This window comes from Molossus molossus, unplaced genomic scaffold (genome assembly GCF_014108415.1).
Source record: "Molossus molossus isolate mMolMol1 unplaced genomic scaffold, mMolMol1.p scaffold_m16_p_16, whole genome shotgun sequence".
In the NCBI taxonomy this organism is placed as follows: domain Eukaryota; kingdom Metazoa; phylum Chordata; class Mammalia; order Chiroptera; family Molossidae; genus Molossus; species Molossus molossus.
The window spans coordinates 4,499,201-4,526,718 of record NW_023425351.1 but is presented as its reverse complement, the minus strand read 5'-3'; the positions used below and the strand labels follow the sequence as shown (position 1 = coordinate 4,526,718).

At 47.8% G+C, this 27,518-nt stretch overlaps 1 protein-coding gene across 1 annotated transcript in view; it reads right to left on the bottom strand.

Annotated features, from left to right (window-relative positions):
* NECAB1 (N-terminal EF-hand calcium binding protein 1) overlaps positions 1 to 27,518 on the bottom strand; it is a 72,517-nt gene that overhangs the window by 21,790 nt on the left and 23,209 nt on the right. Inside the window, exons 4-7 of the mRNA XM_036264456.1 lie at positions 24,430 to 24,455; positions 19,925 to 20,022; positions 1,031 to 1,167; positions 371 to 492 (exon numbers count right to left, since the gene is read on the bottom strand). Of these exons, the coding sequence (XP_036120349.1) occupies positions 371 to 492; positions 1,031 to 1,167; positions 19,925 to 20,022; positions 24,430 to 24,455 (383 nt within the window). The remainder of the gene's footprint in view (positions 1 to 370; positions 493 to 1,030; positions 1,168 to 19,924; positions 20,023 to 24,429; positions 24,456 to 27,518) is intronic.

Below are 27,518 nucleotides of genomic sequence, written 5' to 3'. Positions count from 1 at the left end.
CACACGTACATTGTGTATGTGTGTACATGAACATACACATCTGTATGCAGTATATATATGTGCACACTGGCAGCTCCTTTGCCTGAAGGGGTCTCAGGACTTCCCTGTTAGGCGACTGAGCTACCTTCTCCTCTGTCGACCATCTCCGCGTCCTGCCCGGTCTCGTGCCAGGTTCTGACAGCTGACCATGGGATCGTCATCCAGTTCTTAATACTGAGACTCTGCCCCCTGGGTTCAAACAACTTATCTGGTGTAAGGAAAGTGTTCATTACTACTGTTGTTTCAGCTGCCCTGTTCTTCGTGTGTGTGTTTAAATAAGTCAATATGAAAACACAAATTGGTGGACTGTGAAGTGTCAAAGCTGCGTTACCTGGACTGCTGATGGTAAACTGAGGGCTGCTGGGGGAGAAGCTGCTGTGCCTCTGGACCCGGCGGCTGGACCGTTTTCCAGGCCACTGAATGGACAGCACCTCGGGCTTGGTGGGCCCTTGCCTTGAACAACAGAGACAACGTTTAACCTCAGTGTCAGGGCTCAGCTCCGACTTCAAGGGAAAATCACCCAGCATCACAGAGACACCCAGGATTAGCAAGCTGAGCTCAAGTCATCAGGAAACTCCACGAACTGCCTTTCACCTGCTATTCATCCTAACCTTTTACTTCTGAAATCCCTCGGCCATGTGCCCGCCCTTCTCTGCGGTGTCTCGCTGCATTATGGTGTCTTATTATGGACTAGACAGGCCTCGAAGGACTGGGATGATGAAAACTGCATCCCTGCATCCCCACAGTGTCTGTTAACGTCGTCCCATCTACTGCGTTCTCAACGACAACTGTTGGGTATGTGAAGCTCAGTAAAAGCAGCAGCAGAAGGGTCTTTTTTAGAGGCAAACACAAGGCGAGCGCTCAGTGGCGGTCCCTGCTGTTCTGTTCAAAACTACTCATCCTCATTTTTAGTTTTCACTAGCAAGACGCCCTCAACAGGCCTCCACCAACACCGGTCACTGCGGACCAGAGCCGGGCACACTCAGCTTGCCTTTCTTGACGGGTCTGCTCCTCCGTCGTTTCCATGGCACATTCCAGAGAATTCTGGAGAGACTGGAGCTGATTCAAAGTCTCCTTCAATAAAAATCGAGTTACAAACTGTTCCAAATTGGAGGCCTCTTGGTAATCCTAAGGATGATAAGACACGTGCAATTAGAAGTGTGGCAGGAAAAACAACGAGGGCTGATTTCCCCCACGTGCCATCCATTCAGCACAGTCCATGGGAGGAGATGAGACGAGACCTGGGCCTGGAGCCGGCGGCAGGGCCCACCCGTCAGGCGCTGAACAAGGTGTGAGGGCTGACAGGGGAACTGGGAATACCAATCTGCAGGGAAAAAAAGGTTATCTGGAAAAACAGTTGGAGTGTGACTAACTCAGGGTTTGTTCGGTGACATTTAAGTGATGACAGCCAGACGTATTTTCTCCATAAATGTTTCACGTTTTGGCAGTTGGCTTACTTCCTTCTCGACGTTTATTATGCCTGGTCTGTAGTGTACTGAAGCCAAAGAAAATTATGTGCAGTTATCTCAAAATTCAGGAAGTGTGAGGCTTGGAATAGTTAACCAGATCTCGGAACCTGCTCATGTCCCTCCCTCAGGTACGTCACCTGGGCCTCCTGGCATCTAACTGGCGCACCCTCCACCCCCACAGCAGCACCCCAACCGCCTGCGCCGCTCCCTCCGGGTGCACAGGTGGGTTCTGGATGGTGCTACTGGGCTTGTCCTCCACAGTCTCGGGGCAAACCAAGGACAAGAGCAGGGTGGCCTGGAAGGAAGCCCACAGGTCGTGGGGCTCAGGGGCTCAGGTGGGACAGGCTGCACACGGTCAGCAAGGAAAAGGTTTGTTTGGCTTTGTCCTTAAACAACAGGATTTTTTCATGGTTGAAAGGGATGGCGGTGATGAGATAATCAGGAGACAGTGTGCTGCGGTGTCTGGGGGTGTTTGTAAACCCAAACGAGATTTATTTAATCTTCTCGAGTCTCTGCTTTCTTACTTACAAATCAGACTGAGCAGCTCTGGCAATTCCAACTCAAGAGTTTTCTGTGCTTCTCTCAACTCTAAATCGGGAAATATTGGACTTGCGGCCCTAATATAAATGACCTGATGTCATAGACAACCCAGTTTCTTTCCTGATCTAAAATCGCAAAAGCTTTCAATCATCAATATCTCTTAAGTCGGTGATTTTTATAGGTGAACAACACAGAAATTTTCAGATCGACCTTATTTAATAATCTTATTTAGAAATAAAAAAAAATTTGTCCAGCCAGTGTGGCTCAGTGGATTGAGCATCATCCAATGGACTGAGAGGTCCTGGTTTGATTCCTGGTCAGGGCACATGCCTGGGTTGCGGGCTCAATCCCCAGTAGGGGGCGTGCAGGAGGCAGCCGATCAATGTTTTTCTCTCACATTGATGTTTCTATCTCTCTCTCTTTCTCTAAAAAATAACTAAAAACATTAAAAATTTTAAAAATTTTTTAATACCTTTAAATGTCACATAAGAAACTAACCATGAAACAAAACATCACATGCTTATAAGAAATTTTGGGAAGTTAATTCATCTAAAAAATATACAAAGTATTACATTTGATCCAATAGTTTGCTATTTAGTGGCAATAAAACTTTCAAAAAGTATTTCTCAATGTCTCTTTTAAAAGGGAATGAGCTTTCCTTTGAGTGAAACTGATGCCAGTAAAACGTGCTTGATTCTTGACCCACAGTCGTTTTCATGTCCTGGGGCATATTTTTAAATAAAATGTATTAAAATGATAAGAGAATGTAATTGTGGTCAGAGGTCACGTCCATTATATTTGCATCTTGGGACCGAGAAGCAGAGGACCGAGGCTGTAGACCTGCCGTTAGGAGGCGACCTCGCCCAAGCAGGCAGCATCACAGGACCTACTGTTTCCTCATTCGAATGTTGCCTGCAATGGCTGGAGTGTTTTGCTGGATAAATGGAGAATATCTTGGTTTCCGTAGAACACTCCAGCCATTGCAATTGGATTTCAGCTCTGTAGACACAAAGGTCCTGCCTGAGGCCCGCGCTCACCGAACACTGGACAGCTGGCATGTGAACTCTGGGAGTTACAGTTTGCTATTGTCTCCTACAGATAAAGACCCAGGCGACATGAGAGCAGAACTTTAGGGACAGTTAACATCAGACACCTGTTCTTCACTGTGAACTAAAGAACTGTCACTGTGCTGAGGCATCTTGCTCACTCCGAGATGCTGCGATGCTCACTGGTGACCCTCCAGGTGACAATGGAGACGGCACAACCAGCCAGCACATTGGCAGCAATGTTGATGCCGTGACCCTGGGGGTGGCGGCTGTCAAGGCTTTGGGTGATTGTCTTTGAGTTAGTTACAAAGATTCACTATTGTGCGCTGCCCTTGATGACAAGAGGAAGTCTTGTTTTCTCATATTCCTGCGGATCCTTCCAGACTCAGCTCAGGTGTGTCTGTGTGGCCTCGCCTCCTCTCCCTCCACCTGGATCAGGCATCTCCCCTCCTTTCTGTGTTCCTGCCATTCCAGGTCCCTACCTGGGGTACAGAATTTATCATTTCATACTGTAATCTGTATCTACTTGTCTGTCCTCCCCACAATGGGCCAGCTCTTTTTGTTGTTGTTAATCCTCACCTGAAGATATTTTTTTCCATTGATTTTTAGAGAAAGTGGAAGTGTGGGAAGGAAGGAGGAAGAGAGAGAGAAACATCAATGTGAGAGAGACACATTGATTGGTTGCCTCCCCCACGTGCCCCAAATGGGGCCAAGAATTGAACCTGAAACCCAGGTACCTGCCCTTGACCAGAATCTAGCCCGTGACCCTTTGGTCTGAAAGCAGATGTTCCAACCACTGAGCCACACTGGCCAGGGCTGGGCCAGCTCTTTAAAGGGATATGTCTTAATCATCTATCCCTACCTTCGAAATGCCCAGAACAAAGCCCAGCGCATGGCAGCTGCCCCGTCTGCCTAAAGAGCAGTGAGAAATGGGGACCCCTGGAGACTCAGGCGCAGGGGAGGGTCTGAGCTCTGGACCAGGCACGGTTGCCTCCCGTGTCCAGCCCTTGCTGGCAGAGGTGGCTGCTGTCCAGCAACCTGGTCATGAGGCTCTGCAATGAAAAGATGCAGCTACAGCTTCATTCTTAGCAGACTGTCTGTCCGCTTGTCCGCTTGTGAGCCCTCCACTCTGGATCCCACGGTTGGGATGCAGAGCTGGTGGGTGGGTCCAGCCTGCCTTCTCGGACACATAGATGTTCCTCTGGAAGGCGGTGGCAGAGGAGCAGATGGGATGTTAAATAGATAACAAGCTGGAAAATGTCAAAGCCTGGCCTTTCTGATTCTCAACAAGTGTGTTGGTTGTAAAGGTACAAAGGGGCCTCTGGATGAACTCCCAGGGACTGCCGTTTGCTAACTGCGGGCACGTGTTCCTGAGAGGAACTGGAGTCGGAGGGCCTGGCAGGGAGACCACTGCTCGAAGAAAGCAGTAAAAACTTGTCCAGGGTCCACGCTCTATCTTTTCAAACACAGTTTAGTTCTTCATGTGCAGTAGAGAGTATATGAGCAAGTGAAGGTGACAGTGTGGTTCTCAGATCCTGATCATGTTTAATCATTACGTGGACATCGTTAACCAAACAGCATTCATATTTCCCGTCTGTGCTTGGGAAACCAGAATGAACATTCCAACCTGAGTGCCCCTCTGCGTGGAGCTGGGGCAGGGCAAGGGTTCGGTAAAGCGAAATCCCTGCAGTAGAAGCGCTTCGAAGCAGGTCTCCAGGGCACGGCCTGGCTGTCCGCCCGCAGGAAGCTGGCTCCCGCCCGACTGGGTGATGGAGGAGCAGAGACCACAGCCATCAGCTCACTACGGATCATCCGAGTTAATGAGAAAATCAGAGCATCAGTGTCCCTGTCCGCATCTGCCCAGCATTAATCAGGTCAGTGCCATCCAGCCTCAGTGTCTGCTCGTTTGAGCTCAGACACCATCTCCTTCGGCGCGGGTCCTGCTGCCTTGTGGCCGGAGCCCGGGCAGCTTTCTGCAGCAGGAAACACGCACGTTCACAGAGACAAATCGTCCTTTTCCCTTTTTCTACTCTCCCCTACACTGTCGCTTTTTAAAAATACTGACTCACACTATATTATTTATGTCCTATTTCTTTAAATATTCTTAAGCTTTCATTTTAAATGACATTGTTTTTAAAACTGGGAGAACACTATATCAAATATAAGCCTTAAAACATGAAAAATAAAGAGTTTATCTCCAAAATATATAAGAAGCTGTTACAAATCAATAGCAAAAAACTAATAACCTGATTTAAAAATGGGCTAAGGACTTAAGTTGATATTTCTCTCTCTCCAAAGAAGACTCACGAATGCCAACAGGCGTCTGAACAAAATGCTCAACTCGTCCCCAGGGGAATGCGAATCAAAACCACGATGAGATATGTCACTTGGATGACTCTTATCAAAAGAAAAAACAGTAAAATACATATACTCATAAATAAATAAAAAGTAAAAATAATAAAAGATTGAGAAATAATAAAAAAAAGAAACATCCCAAATCTCTATTTTCAAATGACTCTCACCACACAGTGACTTTTTTTGGTAACAAAGCTTTGCTTCGAAGTTCGCTGACTGATCTTCACTTGGTACAAAGGAAATGGCGAAGTGCGGTGTCAGCGCGGCTCTCGCCCCGCCCCGGCTCTCGCCCCGCCCCGGCTCTCGCCCCGCCCCGGCTCTCGCCCCGTCCCGGCCCTCGCCCCGCCCCGGCCCTCGCCCCGCCCCGGCTCTCGCCCCGCCCCGGCTCTCGCCCCGCCCCGGCTCGGTGAGTGGCACTGGAGGGCGCGCAGGAAGGAAGGAAGCCGCTCCTGCACGGGACGGACTCGTGCGCCCATTCAGCACACACTCATCTCCCTGCACACAGAGAACGCGCCAGTGCAAACAAGGTGTTGCCAAACACCACGTAGCATTTACTAGCCAGGGAACAGTCTCAATCCGCCATTAAATGTATTTGATTTCTAAAAAGTCTCATTTGGCATGAGACATATTTAATAAATAACAATAACAGGGTATCCATAATCTATTGATGTGGAACACAAAATTTAGTATCAGAAAGTCACTGAACTTCATAGACAATCAGCTCATCAACCAAATACAGCACATTACAGCACCGGGAGGAGCAGAGTCCAGTTCCTCATTTCCAAAATGAGGTCCAGACCCATCCCGGCTCCTTGCTCGAGACCCCAGGACTCTCCTGCTTTCTCTGCTGCCTCCTATGAGCAGAGCTCAAACTCAGAAAGCCTGCCGGTGGCCGGTGGCTGCTGCGTCAGGTGAGCGTGTCTGGGGAGAACCAGCGTCCAGCCTCCTGAGCTGAGGGACGGAAGCTTTTGATAAGATGGTGCCCTGAAGGGCACCGCTGGTAGGAATGCTTTTCAGGGCAGAACATGAGCAATAAAAAAGGTGGGATGATGTCACCTAAATTTCGGCTGAAGTTCCCTTTCAGCTGATAGCAGCAAAAAGGCGGCATCACTTCTAAAAGCCAGGTTTCCTGGAGCAGAGACACTTAAATTCTTTCGGCCTCAAGGGTTTTTCTCAGAAGGGTTTGCAGCTTTAGGTACAGATTTATCAGGACGTACGTGGAATTATATCTCCGGGCGGCCAGTCACTTCATAGTCACTCAGACAGATCGTCTATATTCTCTATTGAATCAAACACTCAAAAACTTTAACATTGAGAACAAACTGAACACCTAAGCAAAACAGAGAGACTCAGAGAGCAGGCAGACAGCTGGGGGGGGGGGGCGTGCGGGGTGGAGGGGTTGAGAGAACAAGAAAACATTGGAAGGGAACTCGTGAATGGACAACATGTAGTGATTTCGGGGGGGGGGGCGGATGGAAGAGGGCGTAGAGCAGATAAATGGCGATGGGAAAAATTTATTAAAAAATGAAAAAAAAATTCCTTAAATTGAAAGGTAAAATTTAGATTCTAGACGAAACAAATGTAAGTTGTTATAACCTCACTATCCACCAATCTATGTTTCATAACTGAAGTCAAACCATTCCAATATTCAGAATGATTAAAGTACATTTATGTTACTGAAAAAAATCAAGAAACGGATGGAACAAAACTAATTCAGTTATTATATAAACAACAAAAAGCAAATTTCAAGGAGGCACGTTCAGCTCCAGGCTTGGGGTTCTATGGAAAACGGAAAGACTCAGAGACAGGGATGACACTCTGACAGGAATCTTGATTACTTCTCACAAAAGGATTCATTTTAATCAGAGGCTTAGATTTGGCTCGTTTGCCATGGCAACGGCGATGGAACCCTGTACCTGGGAGGTCACAGCGACAGTCTCCATTGTACTCAGAGGCGGCTCTGCATTAACATCTGAGTGATTGGATAGAAAGCAACTAATCTGAGTATTTCTGCCCAATTCTGAATATTTTTTGATCCTCTTGGAGGATGTGGTTCTATGCTAGGTGGCAGGGTGGGCCATGGACTCAATGCGACTTCAGGCAGGTCCGTGATCCCCTGTGTTTTCCTCAAATCTGAGAGATGGGAACATTGGTCTTTTGCATCTGTGTTCACTGTTTCATCTAGTTCTGGGTGGGAAGAAAAGAACCACCAATCACATCTTGTAACAATTGTAAATATAAAAGGAATTATTCTTTAAACCAACTGATGATGCTCAAAGCCATCCAAGCCGTGATGGCAGTGACTTCCGGGGCAGCTCCTGGTTGCTCTTGGTAAACTGAGTCCCGGGAGCATTCCTGACACGTGCATGCCCACGCCCCTGCTGCAGACATGACCAATGCAGTCTCATGCTGTCTTTTTTTTTATCCTCATCCGAGGACACTTTTGCATTTATCTTCAGATAGAGTAGGAAAGAGAGAAGGAGGAAGAGAGAGAGAAACATCGATGTGAGAGAGACACATAGACTGGTTGCCACCCACACGACCCCAGCTGGGGCCGGGGACAAACTGCAACCAAGGTATGTGCCCCAAGTGGGAACCAAACCCGGGTCTCTCTGGTCGTGAGCCGACACTAACCGCTGAACCAAACCGGCCAGAGCTCATGCTGACCTTTTTGAGAGGTCAGTGAACATCCACATTCTCCCAGAGCAGAAGGGGTCAGTCAGTGTTCTCGGGTCTGTGCCTGGTGCTCTTTGAAATGCCATCAGCATCTCAAAGAATGGGTGGGTGTTTGGGTTTCTTTTTTAGCATAAGATCACATGTTTCAGCAATGCTGAAATGTGATACTACCCCGAGGTCTGAAAGAGCAATAGCTACCCCTGGTCTGAAAGAGCAGTTCCATCACACACCATGTGGAATGAGCGCCATCTGAACTCGATCTGTCACAGAAACTACGGGGCGAGCTGTGCTCCAAACGCCGGCATCTCAGACCCTAGGCAGGCACCCCCAGACCCTAGGCAGGCACCCCCAGCGTGGTCAGGCAGCCGCTGCAGCGAGCTCACTGGTATTTTTGCAGCATGATACCAAATATTAAAATAGGTTTTGACACCAAATGGATTTCGGCACTAAACTTACCAAACAATTAAACCAAGGCATTCAGTGTTCAGAGCCGGCTGGGTTTGCAGTTGCGGGCAAGGGGGAGAGGTGGACCCGCAGTAAGTTCCCATCCTAACTCCTCAAACATGCAGGCTTGGGGGAACGGAAGGAAAGGGGCTGCCAAGAAGTCAGCTTGAAATGGAAGGAGGGGCTTTTATTGCTGCTTTCTTTCTGCTGATTCTTCAGGACTCGTTTACAAAGAGTCCCTGAGCCTGTGTAACACTCCACTCCAGACAGAAGGCTGTGTCTAAAGTGAGCAACTCCGAGGAATTTTCCTCTTACCAAACATTTGCTCAGTGAGCTTTCTTGTGCCTCTGGTTTGCCTGAGAAAATACAAAAGGGAGTGGAGAGCAGGTGCCAAGGAAGAAAACAGCCTGTAGCCACAGACCTGGCCCTCACAGCTGTCCCCTGGGTCCCCTTTGTGCTCAGGCTGAGTGCCTTACTACTCTGCATTAAACCCTGTGGGACAGGAAAGGTTCACAGTTTCCTACAGGTTCTCTTTGTCAACACTTGCTTTTTCTATCAGCTGAAAAACTGCAGCCCAGTTGTCAGGATGGTGAAGGAGCCACCAATAACCAGAGTCTCCTGTCACTCATTCTTCATTCCCTGTCTGCTCGTCCTGGTGCCTGAGCCCTGGCGGCAGCCTGACGGTGGCGGGGGTCCTGGTGCTTGGTAGACGGGGTGGAGAAAGCACTCACACCCCACACCCCTTTTCTCTGCGTCCCTCCAGGATCCGGAGCTCAGGCTCTGCCCCTGGTGGGTACTGAAACTGCAGGTGGGCAGGCCCCACACCCTGCCTGTGCTTCCCAGGGCTGCAGACGGTCTGCTTTGATCACACCAGTGAGGAGGTGGCTGACTGGGAGCTGGGCTTCGTTTCCAGGCGTTTCCTACCCTATGCTGCATGACTGTCATGGACGGACCTCCACCCACAAGTAGCAGCCTGGTCAGTCCGGCAGGAGCACGCATGTGTCTCTGTGTCCCCCAGACTGAGTCCTCCCAGAAACGAGCCACTTCCTTCCAGTCCTGCTGTGGGTCTCACAATCGACTGACATGTGCCCTGACACTGAAGGAGGGCCCACCCAGCTCTCAGTTAGTATCCACTTGAAAAGAGTCAGGCCCTGGCCGGTTTGGCTCAGCGGTTAGAGCGTTGGCCTGCGATCCGGAGAGACCCGGGTTCGGTTCCCGCTAAGGGCATGTATCTCAGTTGCAGTTTGTCCCCGGCCCTGGTTGGGTCATGTGGGTGGCAGCCACTCGATGTGTCCCTTTCACGTCGATGTTTCTCTCTTTCTTCCTCTTCTGTCTGAATAAAGAATGGAAAAATGTCCTCGGGTGAGGATAAAAAAAGAAAAGAGTCAGAATGGGAACTTCTGATTTAAGTTCTTCTTTGGAGAATCAACGCTCCACACTTTCATTAGGCTGCTTGTTAGCTGCTCTGTTGAATTCTCTTTCCCCTTTAGAGAAACAATGTTTTCGTTGTTCTAAGAAATAATCCATGCTATCTGTGTAAAACTCTAAACCACACGCTTAGCAGTCTTTTCTAAAAACAAAGGCTGAAACTTGGGAATAGCCCCGGAAATGGAAAGATGACTGGTCTCTCTCCACCCGCCTGGATGGGCCACACACAGTACTGGGTACCACACACGCCCCACCCTGTCCTCCAGCATCCCGAGGAAGAGGGATTCACAGGATTCACATCAGCTACTGGGGAAGAAATGAAGCCCCCAGGCTCCACCAGACTGGGATTCAGATCAACTTGTACCTGATTCTGAAACTGTCCTTTCCAGAGACAGCTCCGGTAAATCCCGATCTGTGGAGTGTGGGGAGGAGTTTCCCTTACGTTAGGAGTGACCTGATGCAGAACTCAAAAACAGCATTCACGACGAAGAAAGGGTGTCTCTCTTTTCTAGTATCATGTATTTCCTTATATATAAGAGAGGAAGGATCAGGCTCCATTCATCATAATCATTAAAAATATTTACAATGGAAAAATTATTTGGAACTGCTAAGAACTGGTAACTAAATATGTTATCAGCCCACCTCATATGATATGTATGCTGTGTCTCTTTTTCCTCCTCACACTTATATTACCATCATGAAAAAGAGGTTTCTGTTTCTAGAAACTCTAAAAATATTGCTCACCTGCACTTGCCATGTTCTGCCACATTATAATTTTGGTTACAGCTCTCAAAATGTCAGAACAGGAAATCATGAACTGAAGATGTGTCACAGACAAAACCATTTTAAAGATGAGTTTTAACACAATGGACTAAGGACGAATCTCCACTGTGAGAACAGTGACGCTAACCTACCGTTCTTTAAAAATAACATCCTTGACAAAATAACAAAACTGCATGAGCACCATGATAAAAGCTGCGAACCCCTCTCCTCTTTCCAGCCCTTCCTGCTGGCCCCGCACCGGTGACCCTGGCTACCTCCAAAATCACCGGGACCCAGCAACTGGAGACAGGGAGTCTCCACAAGTGAACGTTCAGAAGACGTGCCGATGCCCTGGGCAAGCAGTCACTCCACATCTTAGGAACAGTCCTCGGTGGAAAGCCCGGGAATCGGCTCCCTCACCTCCTGCCCGGCTCCTCCGAGGAACAGTCCCTTGGCTCCTGCCGCCAGAACTGGACTTCAGGTCCCCAGCTGCTCCCTTCCAGAGGGCCCCCGCCTAGCACCAACCTGCAGCACCCTCAGCTCTGTCTGCTAATATACTCTCAGAATCTCTCCGAGGGCCTTACCCGTCCGAGCAGAAGACACCTCAAGACAGTTGGGGTGACTGAAAAGTAAAAAGTGGTAGGAGCCCTGGCCGGGCAGCTCCGTTGATAAGAACATCATCCTGATGCACCAAGGTTGCGGGTTCAGCCCGTTCAGGGCACATACAAGAAGCAGCCAATGAGTGCATGAATAATGGGACGACAAATCCATCTCCCTCCCTCCCTCCCTTCCTCCCTCCCTTTTTCTCTCCAAAAATCAATAAATAAACCATTTTAAAAAGTGATAGCAGCGATCAAATGCATTCTTTCTCACACACTTACTTGAGTTACTTCTTTTCCTTAAAATGACTTCCATGCCCACAATATCTCACCAATCTCTGCCCACAGACCTTTCCATTCTTTGAAGTTTAACTTAAATGATGTCCGCTCCCTGATGACTTCCAGGTTAATTGGAAAAAGCGATCGATTTTTTCCTATTTTCTATTTCCACTGTGGTCGTTTAAACCACTCCTTTCAAATCCATTCCAAGCTTTGCGTGGCAGACAGCCCTGCGCTGTCCATTCTGTCCCGAGGGGCCTCCCCAGGGCAATGGGTTGCAGAACTGGGTTCCTTCCCTTCCCTCGCAGGGTCTTTCTCGCCCTGTGAGTGATAACCTTCCGTCATCAAAACTGGAACTCCCTGAAGGCTTGTTCTAGAACAGCCATCTTTAAGATGAACTGGAACACAGGAAAATGTATTTTCTATTTTGCTATACATGCTTTGGCTCTATTGATACCTACTATTTCATTATACATAAATGTGTGCATGCGACTTGAGGCATCGTTCTAAAGATAAAACAACTGATTTTCACTATTTTTCAGCATTAATAGTATTCAATTAAGACAAGGAGTGGACACGCATGTCAGAGTATTGGAAATCAATTTGGTTTCTTTTAAAAAAAAATTATTGATTGATTATTTGAGAGAGAGGAGAGAGAGATCAATTTGCGGTTCCACGTATTTACTCATTCATTGGCTGCTTCTTGTATGTGCCCTGATCGGAGATCAAACCCACAACCTCGATAAATCGGGCTGATGCTCTAACCAACTGAGCCACCCGGCCAGGGCAACCTGGTTTCTTTTTTTTTTCTTTTTAATCCTCATCCGAGGACATTTTTCCATTTTTTGTACAGATAGAGTGAGAGGGAGAGAGAGGAAGAGAGAGAGAGGGAAACATCGATGTGAAAGGGACACATCGAGTGGCTGCCACCCGCACGACCAACCAGGGCCGGGGACAAACTGCAACCGAGGTACGTGCCCTTAGCGGGAACCGAACCCGGGTCTCTCAGGACCGCAGGCGGATGCTCTAACCGCTGAGCCAAACCGGCCAGGGCAACCTGGTTTCTTTTAATGGAGATAGGTATTGCTAGAGAAAAGCAGATGGATATTCCCTTCCCCACTCCATCTCGAGAGAGTTAAAGGCTGACTATGATGGGGGTTTTAAAGCTACGCACATGCTCACTGATACATTTCCCTTGAGGAGGTGGAGTGTAGTTCTCCCGAGTGTGGGCTGGGGTTATTGACCGGTCCCTGACGAACAGGATGCAGTAGAATGATGTGATGTCACTGCCCAGTTTATGTTATAATCTTCGTCTCTCTGTCCTTGTCTCTTTCTTCTTTACAGTCTTTTTCTTTGGAGAAAACCAGTTCCTGTCACACCAGCAGCCCTGTGGAGAGCCATGAGGTGGAGCTGAAGCCACACAACTGTCCCTGTTCCCTGTGACTGCGCCACCAGCCGCGTGGAAGCCATTTCCTGGACCTGCCGATGGCTGCAGCCCCCACTCAAAACTCGACTGCACCCTCGTGACAATCTCTGAGTCAGAGTCACTCAGTTAAATAACTTCTGGGTTCCTGAGCCTCAGAAGCCGCAGGAAATAACTGCGAACTGGGGGAGGGGTTCGCTGCCCAGCAGAAGGTAATGACAAGTCCTCAAATCTCTTTTTTCCTCTCCACCCAACCAGGAATTTTATCTTGTCAAGAAATTGACTAGAAACCCTGGTAGCTTCAAGCCAAGGAGCTCCAGGAAGAAATTCACAGGGTGACGGTTTGAGATTTTTGTCCACATTTTAACTGTGCTCTTGAGTCACTTTTCTAACTTTTTAAAAAAAAATTTTTTCTTTATTGATTTTTAGTGAGAGAGGAACAGAGAGGGAGCGAGAGATAGAAACATCGATTGGTCACCTAAAACCTGTCCTCCAACTGGGAATTTGGCCCACAACCTGGGCATGTGTCCTGACTGGGGATCGAACCGGCACCCTCTTGGGGCATGGGTGATGCTCAACCACTGAGCCACACCAGCCGGGCCTAACTTTTTTTTAGCCTCAATTTCTTCAGACACACAAGAACAAAGCAGAACCTACCAAATAAAATATTAGGATTAAATAACATACTAAACATGTTTAGTATAGTCTTTGCTGAGTGGTAATTGCTCAATAAATGTTAACCATCTTCAGGCATTATTATTAATATTTTTGTTAAAAAAAAAAAAAGCTAAGGTTGGAGTTTGTCCCCTGCCCTGGTTGGTCGTGCGGGTGGCAGCCACTCGATGTGTCCCTTCACGTCGATGTTTCTCTCTCTCTCTCCCTCCCACTCTATCTGTACAAAAAATGGAAAAATATCCTCATGTGAGGATAAAAAAAAAAAAAGCTAAGAGGTTGCCTGGGTAGACATTCAACCTGACAGAAGAAAGCACGCAGCCAGTCTGCCGAGACCTCTCTGCACAACGAACAACCTCCTTCCCCAACTGTCAGCCATCAGGCCACCGCGGGGCCATCAGCAGTGTGCAAAAGCGAATGTGACCTGGAACAGAAAGTCACACTGAATTCTGTTCCAGTCCAAAGAATCTCTAGACGAGTGTCACCTCTGAACCACCCCAGAGCTCCCAGATCAGTGTGAAACCCTGCAGGCCATGTGCCCAGCACAACCTGCAGGTCACAGAACAAGTCTTTCCACGAGGGATGTCACGGAGCACCGCGGGGCCGTGAGCTCTGGTCTCACGCATGGGATGCCCAGGTTCAGCGCACGGCATGCTAATTTTGTGTTTGAATGTATTAGTCAAGTAAGGACTTTGGCAAACTAAACCTTCAAATAATACTGGATATTTGTGTTTGCCATGGGAAGCCAGAAAGGGAAAAACAACTTGAACCTGATAATAACAGATGCCTGTCAGATCTGAAAACACAACCCAAACTGATTTTTAAACTTTCCCACTTTAGGCCGAAGAAATGCGTCACATCAAATCAGACTCTGGCGACAGAAGGAATCACATGCTGGGCTGGGCACCCCCAGAAATGTCTGCACTAACTGCTCTTTCCTTTAGGAGTTTTTAACACTCCAAAGGTCAGCTCCGCAGAGACGGGGCTTTACCTTCACAGAGGAAACCATGTTCAGAACGACATCCTTGGGCAAGACCAACCAGCTTTTCTGTTTACATAAAAAGTATACTTTGTACTCATTGTTTTATTGGGCAGAAAATTAATTCCCAGTTTCTATTAAGAACATAAATGTTCTAGATGGCAAATGAAGAAAGATAAATTATAAAATGATTGCTATAAGGGGAAAAAACAGCTATTCAAAGTCATAGGTACAGGACACCAAACACAGTAACTTCTCACCACATCTTTTCTGATGTGGGGAGGCTGGAGGGTTAGGGTTGGGAGGATTGCTTGAAAATAGAAAGCAATCACACACAAAAAAAACTAATTATTTACAGGGTTGTAGATTTGGGGTACACCAGAGGTTACCTGGGGCCTCTAACTCTCACGGCTCTAGAAAATTTTTTTCTAAATCCTCACCCAAGGATATTTTTCCATTTGTCTTCAGATAGAGTGGGGGAGAGAGAGAGACATCGACGTGAGAGAGACCCTGACTGGGTGCCTTCCGAATGACCCTGACCAGAGTCAGGGCTGAACCGCAACCGAGGTACTTGCCCTTGACCAGAATCGAACCCACGACTCTTTGGTCCACTGGCCGATGCTCCAGCCACTAAGCCAAACTGGCCAGGTTCTAGAAATGTTTTCTAAGTCCTCCCAACTCAAGATTATTTGCAAAATCACTGCCTCGTATTTGTACACTCATTCAAGAAACAGTAAATAAGGTGAAATGTGGAAAACCTGAGCCTGTCCATCCACAAGCAGAGCCTCCTGGCACCCCCAGACGCCTCCTGGGCCAGCCGCGTCCTCCCCGCGGACTCATTTATCCACTTCCACTGTCGGCATCAGCCCGTCTGGGCTTTCATCTGGCTGCGCAGTTCACACTCATCTCTCTTTCTTGAACATCAAGTTTATTAACAGCCTATATTAATGTACTGGCCAGTTAATGTATTAATTAAATCCATTATGTTTCACTGTTTTATTATTTCTATATTTTTCCCTACTCTGATAAAAATATGTAAAGAATCTATTACTGTTTTACAAGCTTGCATTTGTGTAGTATTTTTAAAAAATATATTTTATTGATTTCTTTTTTAGAGAGAGAGAAGCATTGATGTGAGAGAAACATCGATGGACTGCCTCCTGCCACCCGGCATGCGCCCTGACCAGGAATCCAACCGGGGCCTCAGTCCACGGGACGCGCTCCATCCACTGAGCCACAGCAGCTGGGCTGTGTAGTATTTTTTGACAAGCTTTTAAAGTTATATTTGGTATTATGAAAAATCCTCTTGTTTCTCTCATACACATGATTTGGAAGGGCGGGGTCTAACTCACCACGAACCTTAGTGACAGCAGCAGGCACCGAGGTGGCTTCCGCTCCAGCAGAGCTGGGGGAGTGAGTCAGAAGGCAGACCCCGGAAACCGGCTCGTTTCTCTGGAAGACGGACGGGCGGGCTGACTCCCCCCGCGAGTGGCAGTGGTCTGGGCGCTCAGCCCGCCATCTGGGCGGACGAAGGTGGGCGGAATGCCACACGGCGGCCACGCAAGGCTCAGCTAACCCAGTCTCCAGCCACACACGGAAACCCACCATTTCCAATATGCCACAAACATCCAGCTAGGGATATGGAGAGGTGGACCAGAGATGAAAGCAACAAAAGGACAAAGTCGTCGTTCGTTGATTGAACGAGACATGAAAGGAAGCTTGAGGAAATGGAGAAATGTGTGTGCCTGGGAAGGCATCCTATTCCCAAAATGTTAATCTGCCCAAAATGGCTTGTAAATTTTATGCAAATCCAATAAAAATTCCAGTGGAGTTTTCCCCTTAGAACTGGAAAAAAACAATTATAGCTCTTATAAAACTATGTACAAAACGGTCAAACAAAACACTGGGAAGAAGAGCGAGCGGGTAGACCTGACTCCCATCCGCCCAAGCGCTCAGGAACTGCTCAGGACGGCAGACGGCGTTGCCGGGGGCGTTGCCGGGGGCGTTGCCAGGGGGAGTGGACAGGACTGAGCACATAATATCCTTGGGTGAGTATTAACCAAAAAGAAAGGTGCTTTTCTGGCCTATATCTTTGATTATGTACCATTCATTCTTTGATTTCAGCATTTAATATCATCTGCTTTTGCCAGTAATTTCTTTCATACATTCACATATTACACTAAGCTCTGGACACCTATTTGTTCATTTGCCTTAAAAAAAAATCAGGAATAACTTTACCGAGAAGCCGGAAGTCTCTAGCCTTTTGGCTGAACCCTGAAGAGTTCCGCTGTTTCAAAGACCAGTCTTGTCGAGCACCACGACACAACTCAGAATGGCATGTCTGTAATCGTTCCATACAGGGAACGCATACCTTAAATTTAAAAATGTCTAATGAGCCAATGCATTGAGTGGATTCAGCATCAGCCCATGCACTGAGAGGTCCCAGTTCGATTCCCGGTCAGGGCACATGCCGGGGTTGCAGCCCAATTCCCAGGAGGGGGCATGCAGGAGGCGGCCAATTGATGTTTCTCTCTCTCATCCATGTTTCTATCTCTCTCTCCCTTCCTCTCTCCGTAAAAGTCAATACAAACATCTTTAAAAAAACAACAACTTTCCAATGAGAATCACTTAGTTTAAATCTCACTAACTTTATGATACTAAACCAGCTAACCAGCTTGTGACTTAGTTTCCACCTCTTTGAAATGAGCACATTTCTGTCTCCTGCCCCTCACAAGGACTGCGGAGGGTCCCCGGAACGACACACAGTGAGCCCACTGAAACCCTTGGTGCTCTGCAGACACGGGGCAGCACAGGCTCCGCTCGCCCTTGTTCCAGCCCGTGAGCCCTGCTCCAGGGAAGGAGAGATGGGCTCTGTCCTGGAGCAGAGACGTCAGGGCGGCTGCCCGGAGTCCAGCAGAGGCTGCGGCAAAGGCCACAAGAACGAGGATGTGGCTGCCAGGTGGGGACCACCAGGTTCCCAAGCATGTCCTTCCTCTGCTAGCTTCATGCCCTGCCTCCCGGCCACCGTCTGGTCAGACCCCTCAGGAGAACCAGGCCTCCTAGGTGACCACGTCCCAGGATGGGGGGAGCAGCCCTTCCAGGCCCAGGCTCCTGCTGCCTCCCGCAGACTCCTGGCCCGACAGAGGGGGGCTTCTGTCCTGGGCCTCGTTTGCACCCCAAAGACCCCTTTCTCCTGTTTCCAGGCCTCTCCACCCCCTCTTCCCTAAACGCACGCCCGTAAAAGGTCATTTCAAGGGCCGTGTGGGATGTCAAATGAGCTTTTTGGAAAATGTTTTTCTGTGGTTCCTCTGAAGTCCAAGAATAATGTCTTGTTTTTCTTTTTAGCAAATGCGTCAAAGGACTAGAATGAAAGCTGCCTTCCATGAGCCTCCGAGGGCGCCGCAACCGTACCAGCTCAGCCCGTGTTCCACCGGCAACCACGGGCAATTTTAGTGATAAACCCTGCGGGATCTGCGCAGTCACTAACAGGGTGGTAAACATAGCAATTCACGCTGTTTTCCCCAGCGAGGAGTTCTGACACCTGTTGTCATTTCTCCTTCCTCTTCATGTAAGACCGCTCAGAAATGAAAAGATGGTGACGCCTCACGAGGGACAGGGAATCAGAGCCCTGGAGGCCAGACGCCGGGAAGGAGACGGTGGAAGGGAGAGGGACCGCGATGAAGCTGCCCACGGACGCCACGGGGACAAACAGTACACACGCCAACGGCCGGCGGCAGAGCAAGGGACAGACGGGCACAGCAGGGCCAGGACTCGCCTGCCTTTTCTTAAAATCATGGACTGTAGGCTGTGCTTGTACGAAAAATAACTTCCATGTTAAAACTATAAGGTATGTATATTTTTAAATGTTTGGATGTTTCCAGCTCCAGCAGCCCGGCGGCATCACACCCTACGTAATTGTGTGATTTGGCTCCTGGTAACCTCCTGCCACCTCTCCTGCCTTCAGACAGCGCAGCACACGGCGGTGTGAGCATGCGCATCAGAGCTCTGCAGCTGCCTGGAGATCGCAGCATCCCAGACGGAGGACGTGGGGCAGGTCAGCTTATCACCTCCCGAGAAAGAAACACAAGTTGACAAACCCAAGGTGTTTTGGGCAGTTCCACAGTCAGACATTCAGAAGGTCTTAGCTACTCTCAGGGCTTCCTACAAACCTCTTGGAATTTGACCTATGGTGTTTGTTCCAGAAACATAAGCAAAGCACAATAATCCAGGTAACTGGGCACTCACCAGAGGGCTGGGGTAAGGGAGGAGGAGGAAGAGGGATGGTCATGAGGACACACTGCGTCTGCCCTGAGTGCTTGCTTGCAGTTCAAGCTGAGTGGTGGGAACCCATGCCGTCCATTCTCTGAGACAGCAGACAGACCGCCAGGGAAGATGGACCATTGACGGCTGGCAGCCCTTCCTACTGAGACAGGACTTTCGTCCGGGAAAAATATACAGAGATGCTTAAAAAGAAATGCTGGATTTCTCATGCAGAAGGGTCCCTGTGCTGGGCAGTAAGGCGAGGCTGTCACCTTGGTGGTGGTTTGAAAACGGTCAGATTGCTGTGTTCCATGCGTCTTTGAGTGTCCACACCAAGAACCTTTCCAACTTTATTTTTCATCATTTCTTCTTTTCTTACTTTCTTTTAAATCGAAGACCTTATCTTTGGGACAGGCCTTATCTAAGTCCTCACCTGTGTTAACAATATCATGAAAGGCACATTCTCTCCCAACTCATCACCTCCGTCTCACATCACACCACTCTTGGGTTTTCTGGGTGTCAGCAGCCTTGACCCTCTTTATGTCCTGAGTGCCTTCTGCCCCTCCTGACCCAGGGCCTTTGCACATGCCTTTCTGAGTGCCTTGTTTTCTCTAGTTGCTCAGAGGCATTTCCTCCCTGAGGGTCAAGAACCCACCTCGTGCTCCTCTGCCACCTGCACTGAACACCATCGACCGCTGTCCATGCGCCTGCTCCCCACCAGCAAGAGCTGCTTCTGACCTCTGTACCCTCGGCACAAGCATAGCCTCTGAAACCTTGTAAGCATTTCATCATTGTATTGTGAATGAATAAAACCTCACTTAATGAAGAAAAATAAACTGTCAGTGATCAAAACAAATGTATACCTTTGATACATTAGAAAATAGATATTATATTCGCAAAATATGTTTTCAAAGGAGAGATCTCCTAGAAAATAAATGGTGACATTTCCTTACTTTTTTTGTTTTGCCCATTGCCTTCAGGATGGAGAGGTTCAGGTCTTCCAGCACTGCCAGGACATTTCCATACTCGCCCAAGTGCTGGGAAAAATATTCTGAAAAGTGAAAATAGTCACACGAATTCACATTTGCCTTTAGGTCATCAAATAACAACAACAACAAAACCACAACGAATTATTTATTCCATAAATGAGTAAACCAAACAAACTGTCAGCTATAAATGAAAACTGGAAGGTTTTCAAATGAGATGGAAGTGTCAATAGACTCATTTGATTAAAATAAAATAAAATAAAAACCAACATGGATGGTCACCATTATACCTGAAGAAATGTTCTTTTCTACAAGAAAAAGGAAAATTTGGATCTGGATCTATGAACAATCCCAACCTAACAGAAATTCCTCTAACTTCACATGCCGAAAATACCTAGAAGTTTGCCCCTAGAAAGTCCGCGGCCCCCACGACTCCTGTGAACGCCTCTCTGGGTGTTCCCCAGGGCTCCCTGCACCGCAGTATCTGCAGAATCACACTGAGTGACAGAATGATCACACGCACGTTGCTTGAGTTCACGGGGATACATTTCAGCATGTTTAATGGGAACTTCCTTGATTAACTTATTTAACACTCCAGGTGGAATTCTTGGTTGACATTGATATTAATAACAAATGGGAAATACCACTAACATTTATTAGTAAATGTGCAGACTTCTGAGAAGAAATAAATCAATTTTAGATGTATTCGTCAAAATACAGTGCATGTACACATAGATTAGAAACAAATGACATGTTTTTGACAAAAAGCAAATACATTTCTGATTATGTGTTCCCTAAAAACAGTGTGGTGCAAATCAACTCATGTGGAGGTTCCTTTCGAAAGGCAAGAGATTAGCTGGAAATTAAGAAAGCAGATACTCCTCCAATGCCTGCTTCAAAGTCACATTCTTGGCTACAGTGTTACCTTTGATAGTGTCGCCAAAGATGTCTGACTTGGCCACGCAGTTATTGGTAATAAATGAAGTTGTTGTGGACAAAATGCTTCATAAACCACAAAGTAGTTACTGTGGCTATAAGATATTCTGTAAATTGGCAACCAGAATAGAATACGTACTAGATTAAAACACACCAAAGCAGAGAAGAAAAGATGAAAAGGTGAAATGTAGCACATTTTAGCTGCAATGTGCACAGTCAAGGAGAGTGCGATGGGAATCTGACGGAAGCAGCAGACATACCCAAAGTGAAAACAAACAACTCGGAGCTTTAAAAGCAAGGTTATAAGAAAATAAAACACGGAAGAAAGCTACCTTTAAAAATAAACATTTTCATAGACAAGGCATTTGCCTTAATCAGTGACTGTCCCTGGAGAGAATGTAAATGGTCTATCCAGGTACTCAGCGAGGGACAGGACCAGAGAGGAGTCAGCCGAAGGAGCAGAGACATTTAACCAAACAAAGGAGGGAACTCCTCCCCTCTTCGTCATGGTGAGGGCTCATCTACCCATGCCCAGACTTAACCCAGTATTCAGTGCCTTCCCCGCGCCAGGTGCTGTGCAAGGAGCTTGGAACCCCGAGATGAAACCACGGAGCCTCTGTCTTTAAGGAGCCCGCCATCAGGTAAGAAAATACACATGTGAACTCTGTTCGAGACAGTTGTTAAAGAGCCCAGGCTCAGATGGAGCCCAAGTGCAGGGCAAAGCAGGGCACCCAGGACTGCCTGCCCTTGGGGCCAGCAGGGCCTGTGCTCATGAGTTCCACAAGAAGGTAGCAGAGAAACAGCTCCTACCTGGTTCTCACCCAGGGCTCACTGTGGAAGTGGGCAGCATGGGTGGACCTTGATGGCTTTATGCTGAGTTAAATAAGTCAGAAAGACAAATACTGTGTGATCTCACTTATTTGTGGAATCAAGAAAACCAAGGAAGACATTCAGATGGCCAACAGATATACGAAAAAAATATTCAACATCATTAGTCACAAGGGTAATGCAAATTGAAACTACAATGAGATACCACCTCACACCTGACAGAATGACAAGCATCAATAAGACAAGAAATAAGTGTTGGGGAGGATGTGCAGAAAAGGGAGCCCTTCCACACCATTGGTGGGAATATAAATTTGTGCAGCCACTGTGGAAAACAGTATGGACCTTCCTCAACAAAGTAAGACTAGAGCTCTCTATGACCCAGTAATTCCCCTTCTGGGTATCAACCTGAAAAATGTGAAAACACATAGATGCACCCCATGTTCACTGCAGCGTTATTCTTGGTGGCCAAGACATGGAAACAATCTAAGGCTCTTGAAAGATGATTGGGTAAAACAGAGGTGGTATGCATACAATGGAATTTGATTCGGCTATAAAAAGAGTGAAATCTTACTATTTGCCACAACATGGATGGACCTAGAGGGTGTTGTTTTAAGTGAAATAAGTCAGACTGAGAAAGACAAATACTTATCATTTCACTCACATATGGAATTTAAAACAAAAATCAATAAATGAATAAACAAACAAAAAACCAAACTCATAGACACAGACAACAGCAGGGTGGTCACCAGAGCAGGTCAGGGGAGGATAAGGAGGTAAAAGGATTCAATTACATGGTGATGGAAAGAGACTAGACTTGGGGTGGTGAGCGCACAATAGACTATATAGATACCGTGTTACAAAGTTGTACACTTGGAATTTACATAATGTTGTTAATCAATGTTACCCCAATACACTTAATTTAAGAAATAAAAAAATAAATTTGTGCCTTGCTCATAACAAGAGTTATCATCAGCAGTAACATTTTATGACCTGTCTGTAGAGCAGGGAAGACTTCTATTAGTGAACTCAGTGACCAAAAGTAACCACATAAGATGGTCTGGTCTGACCACAGATTTCTAGCTGGGCAGGTCCTCCTGGGTGGTCATGTCTCAGGCCTGCAGCTTCCTGAGCAAAGGTCAATCTTTACCTTACGAGAGCCCTGTCCAATGTTCTTTGCATCTAGATAATGTACCTTTGAAACATCAGAGTGGTTTTCTTTCCCTAACTCTTGAAGGAACACACAGGCGCCAGGGCAGGAGACCACAGAACCCCTCACTGTTATCTTGCTCCCTGAATGCCATCTGTGTGCTGTAAATGTTCATCGTTAACCATCCTGTGCCTGCCAATGTAAAAAAAAGTTTCTCCACGTAACTGTCTGTCCATCCCAGAGATGTCCCTGCTTTGCTCTCCCACCTCCCTGACCTGTCACCCACGGATTTCATGCACCTTCCTAAGTCTTCTTCAATTCTAAAGTACAAAATAAGCTGCAAAACTATCGTTCTCTGGAGCATTTTCTCAGTCCGTTGAGATTTTGATTCTGGGAATGTCCACAAAACCTGTCTTAAATATACTCTTACAGGACTTTTCTATAGGCTGAACTTTCTTTTGTCAATACTTAGCTCAGAATGGCTTACACACTTCATCTTCCCTTTCTGTCTCTGACTCTCTCATGCACATTTGGTTACTTTTTCTTGTTCATTTGTCTCATGTCAATTTGCTTATTAGCCCAGCTGAAAAAAATTAGAGTAAAGAAATTTTGTTTCTCCCCCACAAGACCAAAATTGGACAGAGGTGTTACCTTACACATTTATCTTAAAGCATAAAACTGAAAACCTTCCAGTTTTCAGCCCTGGCCGGTTTGGCTCAGTGGTTAGAGCATCAGCCCATGAACCAGAGAGTCACAGGTTCAATTTCGGTCAAGGGCACGTACCTCTGTTGCAGTTTGGTGACCGGCCCTCGTCAGGGTCGTGTGGGAGGCAACCAATAGATGTCTCTCTCCCTCCCACCCCATTCTCCCCCCTCTCCCTCCCACTCTGTCTGAAGATAAGTGGAAAAATATTCTTGGGTGAAGATTTAAAAAAATATCAAAACCTTCCAGTTTTCAGAGAAATTGACTGTTTCAAACTGAACAGCCTCACAATTCTCCATAATTCTTTCATAACAAAGAATAAATCTCAAAAACATGTCCCTTCCACATTTCTAGCCTTTGACTTTTGTTTCCACAAATAAGAAGAAAATAAATGAAGAGGCCATTAAATGAGAAATTTGTAAAGATTTCACTCCTGCTGCATCCCTGGCTCTGCAATTAACACGAAACTCCAGAGTGGCTTAGTCGGTGCGGAACCAGGCAAGGGGTCAGCTTTGCAGACACGGCAACAAAGGCCTGCCCCACACAGTACGTTTGAAGAGAATAATTAACTTGTATTAAATGCCAATGTAAAAATACTGCTGGAGAATTTGCTCTTGTGAAACCAACTGTACCGTTTCCAATGACACTTCTCCTCTGATTCACACGTTAGGAGGACCAGGTTTCTCTGCAGAGAAATACAGGCTCGAGCTAAACTCTGACGAAGTCTTCCCTCGAGGTCGCGATGATCTGCTCTCTGACTCCAGGACCCCGGCCTGTGGTATTGACCAGGGACGTGGAAGTGCACAGTGTGCCCCTTGCCTCCTAACCCAGGTAATGGGTCAATGGGTCTCAAACTTACCGCATAATTCTTCTGTGTCAAGATTGCTGAAAAGATGAAAAAAAAAGGTATTACATTGGTAATATTTTTAGAGTTTGTAAATGGCTAAATACAGTTATGCCCCAATCTGTATTATGTTCATAGATGATATATGGTTATGATATTTCTCATATGAATTCTACGTTGCTTAAATAGTTCATCATAAGTCATTAATGATGATGGCGCCAGGTTCTACTTTGCACACGCCAGTCCCAGGTTCGGTTTCCCAGCATCGTCTGGGCGACCACAGGTGGAGGCTCTGAAGTCGGAGTGCCCGAGTTCAAACCCCAGCTCTGCCATTTACCACGGACATGACCGTGACTGCCCCATGTCTGTGTTCGGCTCCTCAGCCCCGAGGTGGAGATAATAACGTCTCCTTCATAGAAACGCCATAGGATGTAAATGGGTTAATACATGTAAAGCAGCTGAAGGAGTCGGTGCTAGAAGAAGGTTTATTAAATGTTAGTCCTTGTGATTCCTGACTTGGTAGGACTGCCAGGACTCCCTAAACTCGAATAAAGTATTTCTTAGAAGTGAAACAACCCGTGGGGAATACCCGCTCTACCGTAAGTGGGAGCTTAGGAGCTTATCTTGTTGTAAATATATGCATGTGTTAAAATGCCAGCACACACCAGTCCCATCCAGGGGACGCACCTGCTGGAGCAAAGGGCGGCCTCCAGGGGTAGGGACTTCTCCTGTGAGACGGGCATGAAGCTCCCGACAGCCTGGGGGGCAGCTGCCTGGAGCCACCGCGAAGGCCTCGGCCTGTGCCCAGAGCTCACACCGCTGACCCTACACTCCCCCTCTCAGCTCTGGGCCTGTCTTCTCTTCTCAAACTCCAGTCCCGTCTCTGCAACCACTGGCTTTCTACTGGGGAGCCTGCCACTGTTCACACCCACGCCACTCAGCCTCAGCAGACACAACCACCCGAGACCAGCGCCCACGCCCAGCCCCCTCACCCAAGCACCTATGGGGCCTGGGGCTCCGCCCACCAGCTGCTGGCTGCCGGACCACAACCGAGTACGCGACTGACACCTGAACGGTTCACCTGAGCACAGCCTCAGGGGTTCCCACCCCCAAGGCCAGGAACACGGACACCACTGTGAGCCCACAGCCGCAAGGGCTCATGCCCCGCGGACAGTCTTCTCTGATGACCGCGGGTACCTGTGACTCCGGACCGCCGTCAAGAATTCGAACAAGATGTCAAGTCAGTTTGCCCAAGGCTCCGACTTTGAAGATTTCTAGACACAAGTAATGTTAAAAATGCCGTCTTGAATGTTCTGTTAGGTAGAAAGTTGTGCATGGGCCAATATGATGGGTTATCTTCCAGAGATTCTTTATGGATGGTTTTCATATTTAGAAAAAGAGAAACCGTAATTTCTTCACACTTTAGGCCAGGACAGAGAGGTGTGCCTCCCCTTCTTGGAGGCCACGCTGTGATCCGGTCTCTCGGGCTCTGTGTCTTGACCACGTATCTGGGTTGAACCGGGTCCCACGGGGCCACCGTGGCCGCAGAGAGGCGGGGCCTGCGCACCTGCTCCCCCATCCAGGGTCAGGCGTTAGGTCGTCACTCACATTTCTAACTGAGAGTCCCTTGTGTATGAATTAGGGACAATCATAATTGCCATTTCTCAAAGGACTACTTGTGAAGACATAATACTACGTCATGCCTTTAGCTCAGTGCCCAACACGTCGTTAGTATCCCCTGAAGTGCAGCTGCCCCCAGGGACACGTGCACCATGCCGCCTCGGAGGGCAAAGGGCAGCATTTCTGTCGCTCGCCCACGCTGCCCCCAGCGAGGACGGGACGAGGCCGGCTGCGCCCAGGTGGGGATTCCGTTCGCACAGGCATAGTGAAGGCAGGAGACCCTGCTCCTCCGTCCGCCGCTGTCAGGGAAACGTCACATGCTTGATTCTTTGTCAGCAGCTCGAGTACGGAGGGAGAGGTGCCATCGCGTGTCCCCACCAGCCGCCCTGGTGACCTTGAGGGGCAGAAGCTCCTGTTTCCAGAGCTGCCCGAGGAGGAACCTACCTTGACCGACCCCTCAGATCAGGGATTGTCCTTGGGGTCTCATCCCCCCACCTCCCGGCTCTGGGCCTGAACACTCAGTTCTCTCTAATGACAGACACCAAATCAGTCACCAAACTCCCTTCTCGACCACAGGCTAAGAAAATATTAAGGATTTTCCGCTCGTGAACCTGCAAGTTATGGCTGCCTTAGAACAGAAAGAAAAGGAACAGAAGGAGGAAACAAAAAGATCCCTCCCTCCTTCCTCTGTTAGAAGGTCTCCCTGTTCCCTTCATTGACAAAAAGGGGACAGAGCAGTAATTACCACCCATTCAGCCACAGGGATGATTCTGGAAGGGCCCAGCTCAGTGTGTAAACATGACAAGCGTTCGCCTGTCTCATCTGCGACTTTCTAACACTTCCAATCATGTACCAAAGTCCAGAGCAACGTCATGAAACTCTTCAAGCACATCTCGTAAACATCACGTGTGATGCTCTGAGATCCAGAAAGACAAGCAGAGATCCACCTCCGTGGCAGCTGTCTCCGCACACGACTCAGTCACAGAAAATGTCCTGCATTGGAAAAGCCTCTGAGTGTGGTCGAAATGCTCTGATCACACACAGAGCCGGGTGGGCAGCCAGGGACTCTGTCATAATCAACGAGTTATCTTGTTTCTACTTTTTCTGCTAAACACTAACCCCTTGTCTGCCTCCAAGTCCCAGCTCTCAGCGCAGTATCTGGCACAGGGTAAGCACCTGGTAGCCCTGGCTGGGGGCTGGCGGTCCCGTCGGTGCCGGACAGGCAGACGCAGACACGGCAGACGTCAGAGCCAACTCCCATCCCTCCTTCTCTCCCTAACCCCCAGGCTCTTCTGCACTGCACTTCCCCAGAACTTCAAGGGGCTTTTGTGGTAGCCTTGTACAGGACATAAACTCTTTTCTGCTCCAGCAGGGTTGATATAAAATTATTCATAAAGGCTGGTGATTTATTTGATTTCAAGGTGAAGAGGGAAGTCTGGTCCTGAGTAGTGGTTCTTCGCTGTTTTGGCATAAAACGTAGAAAG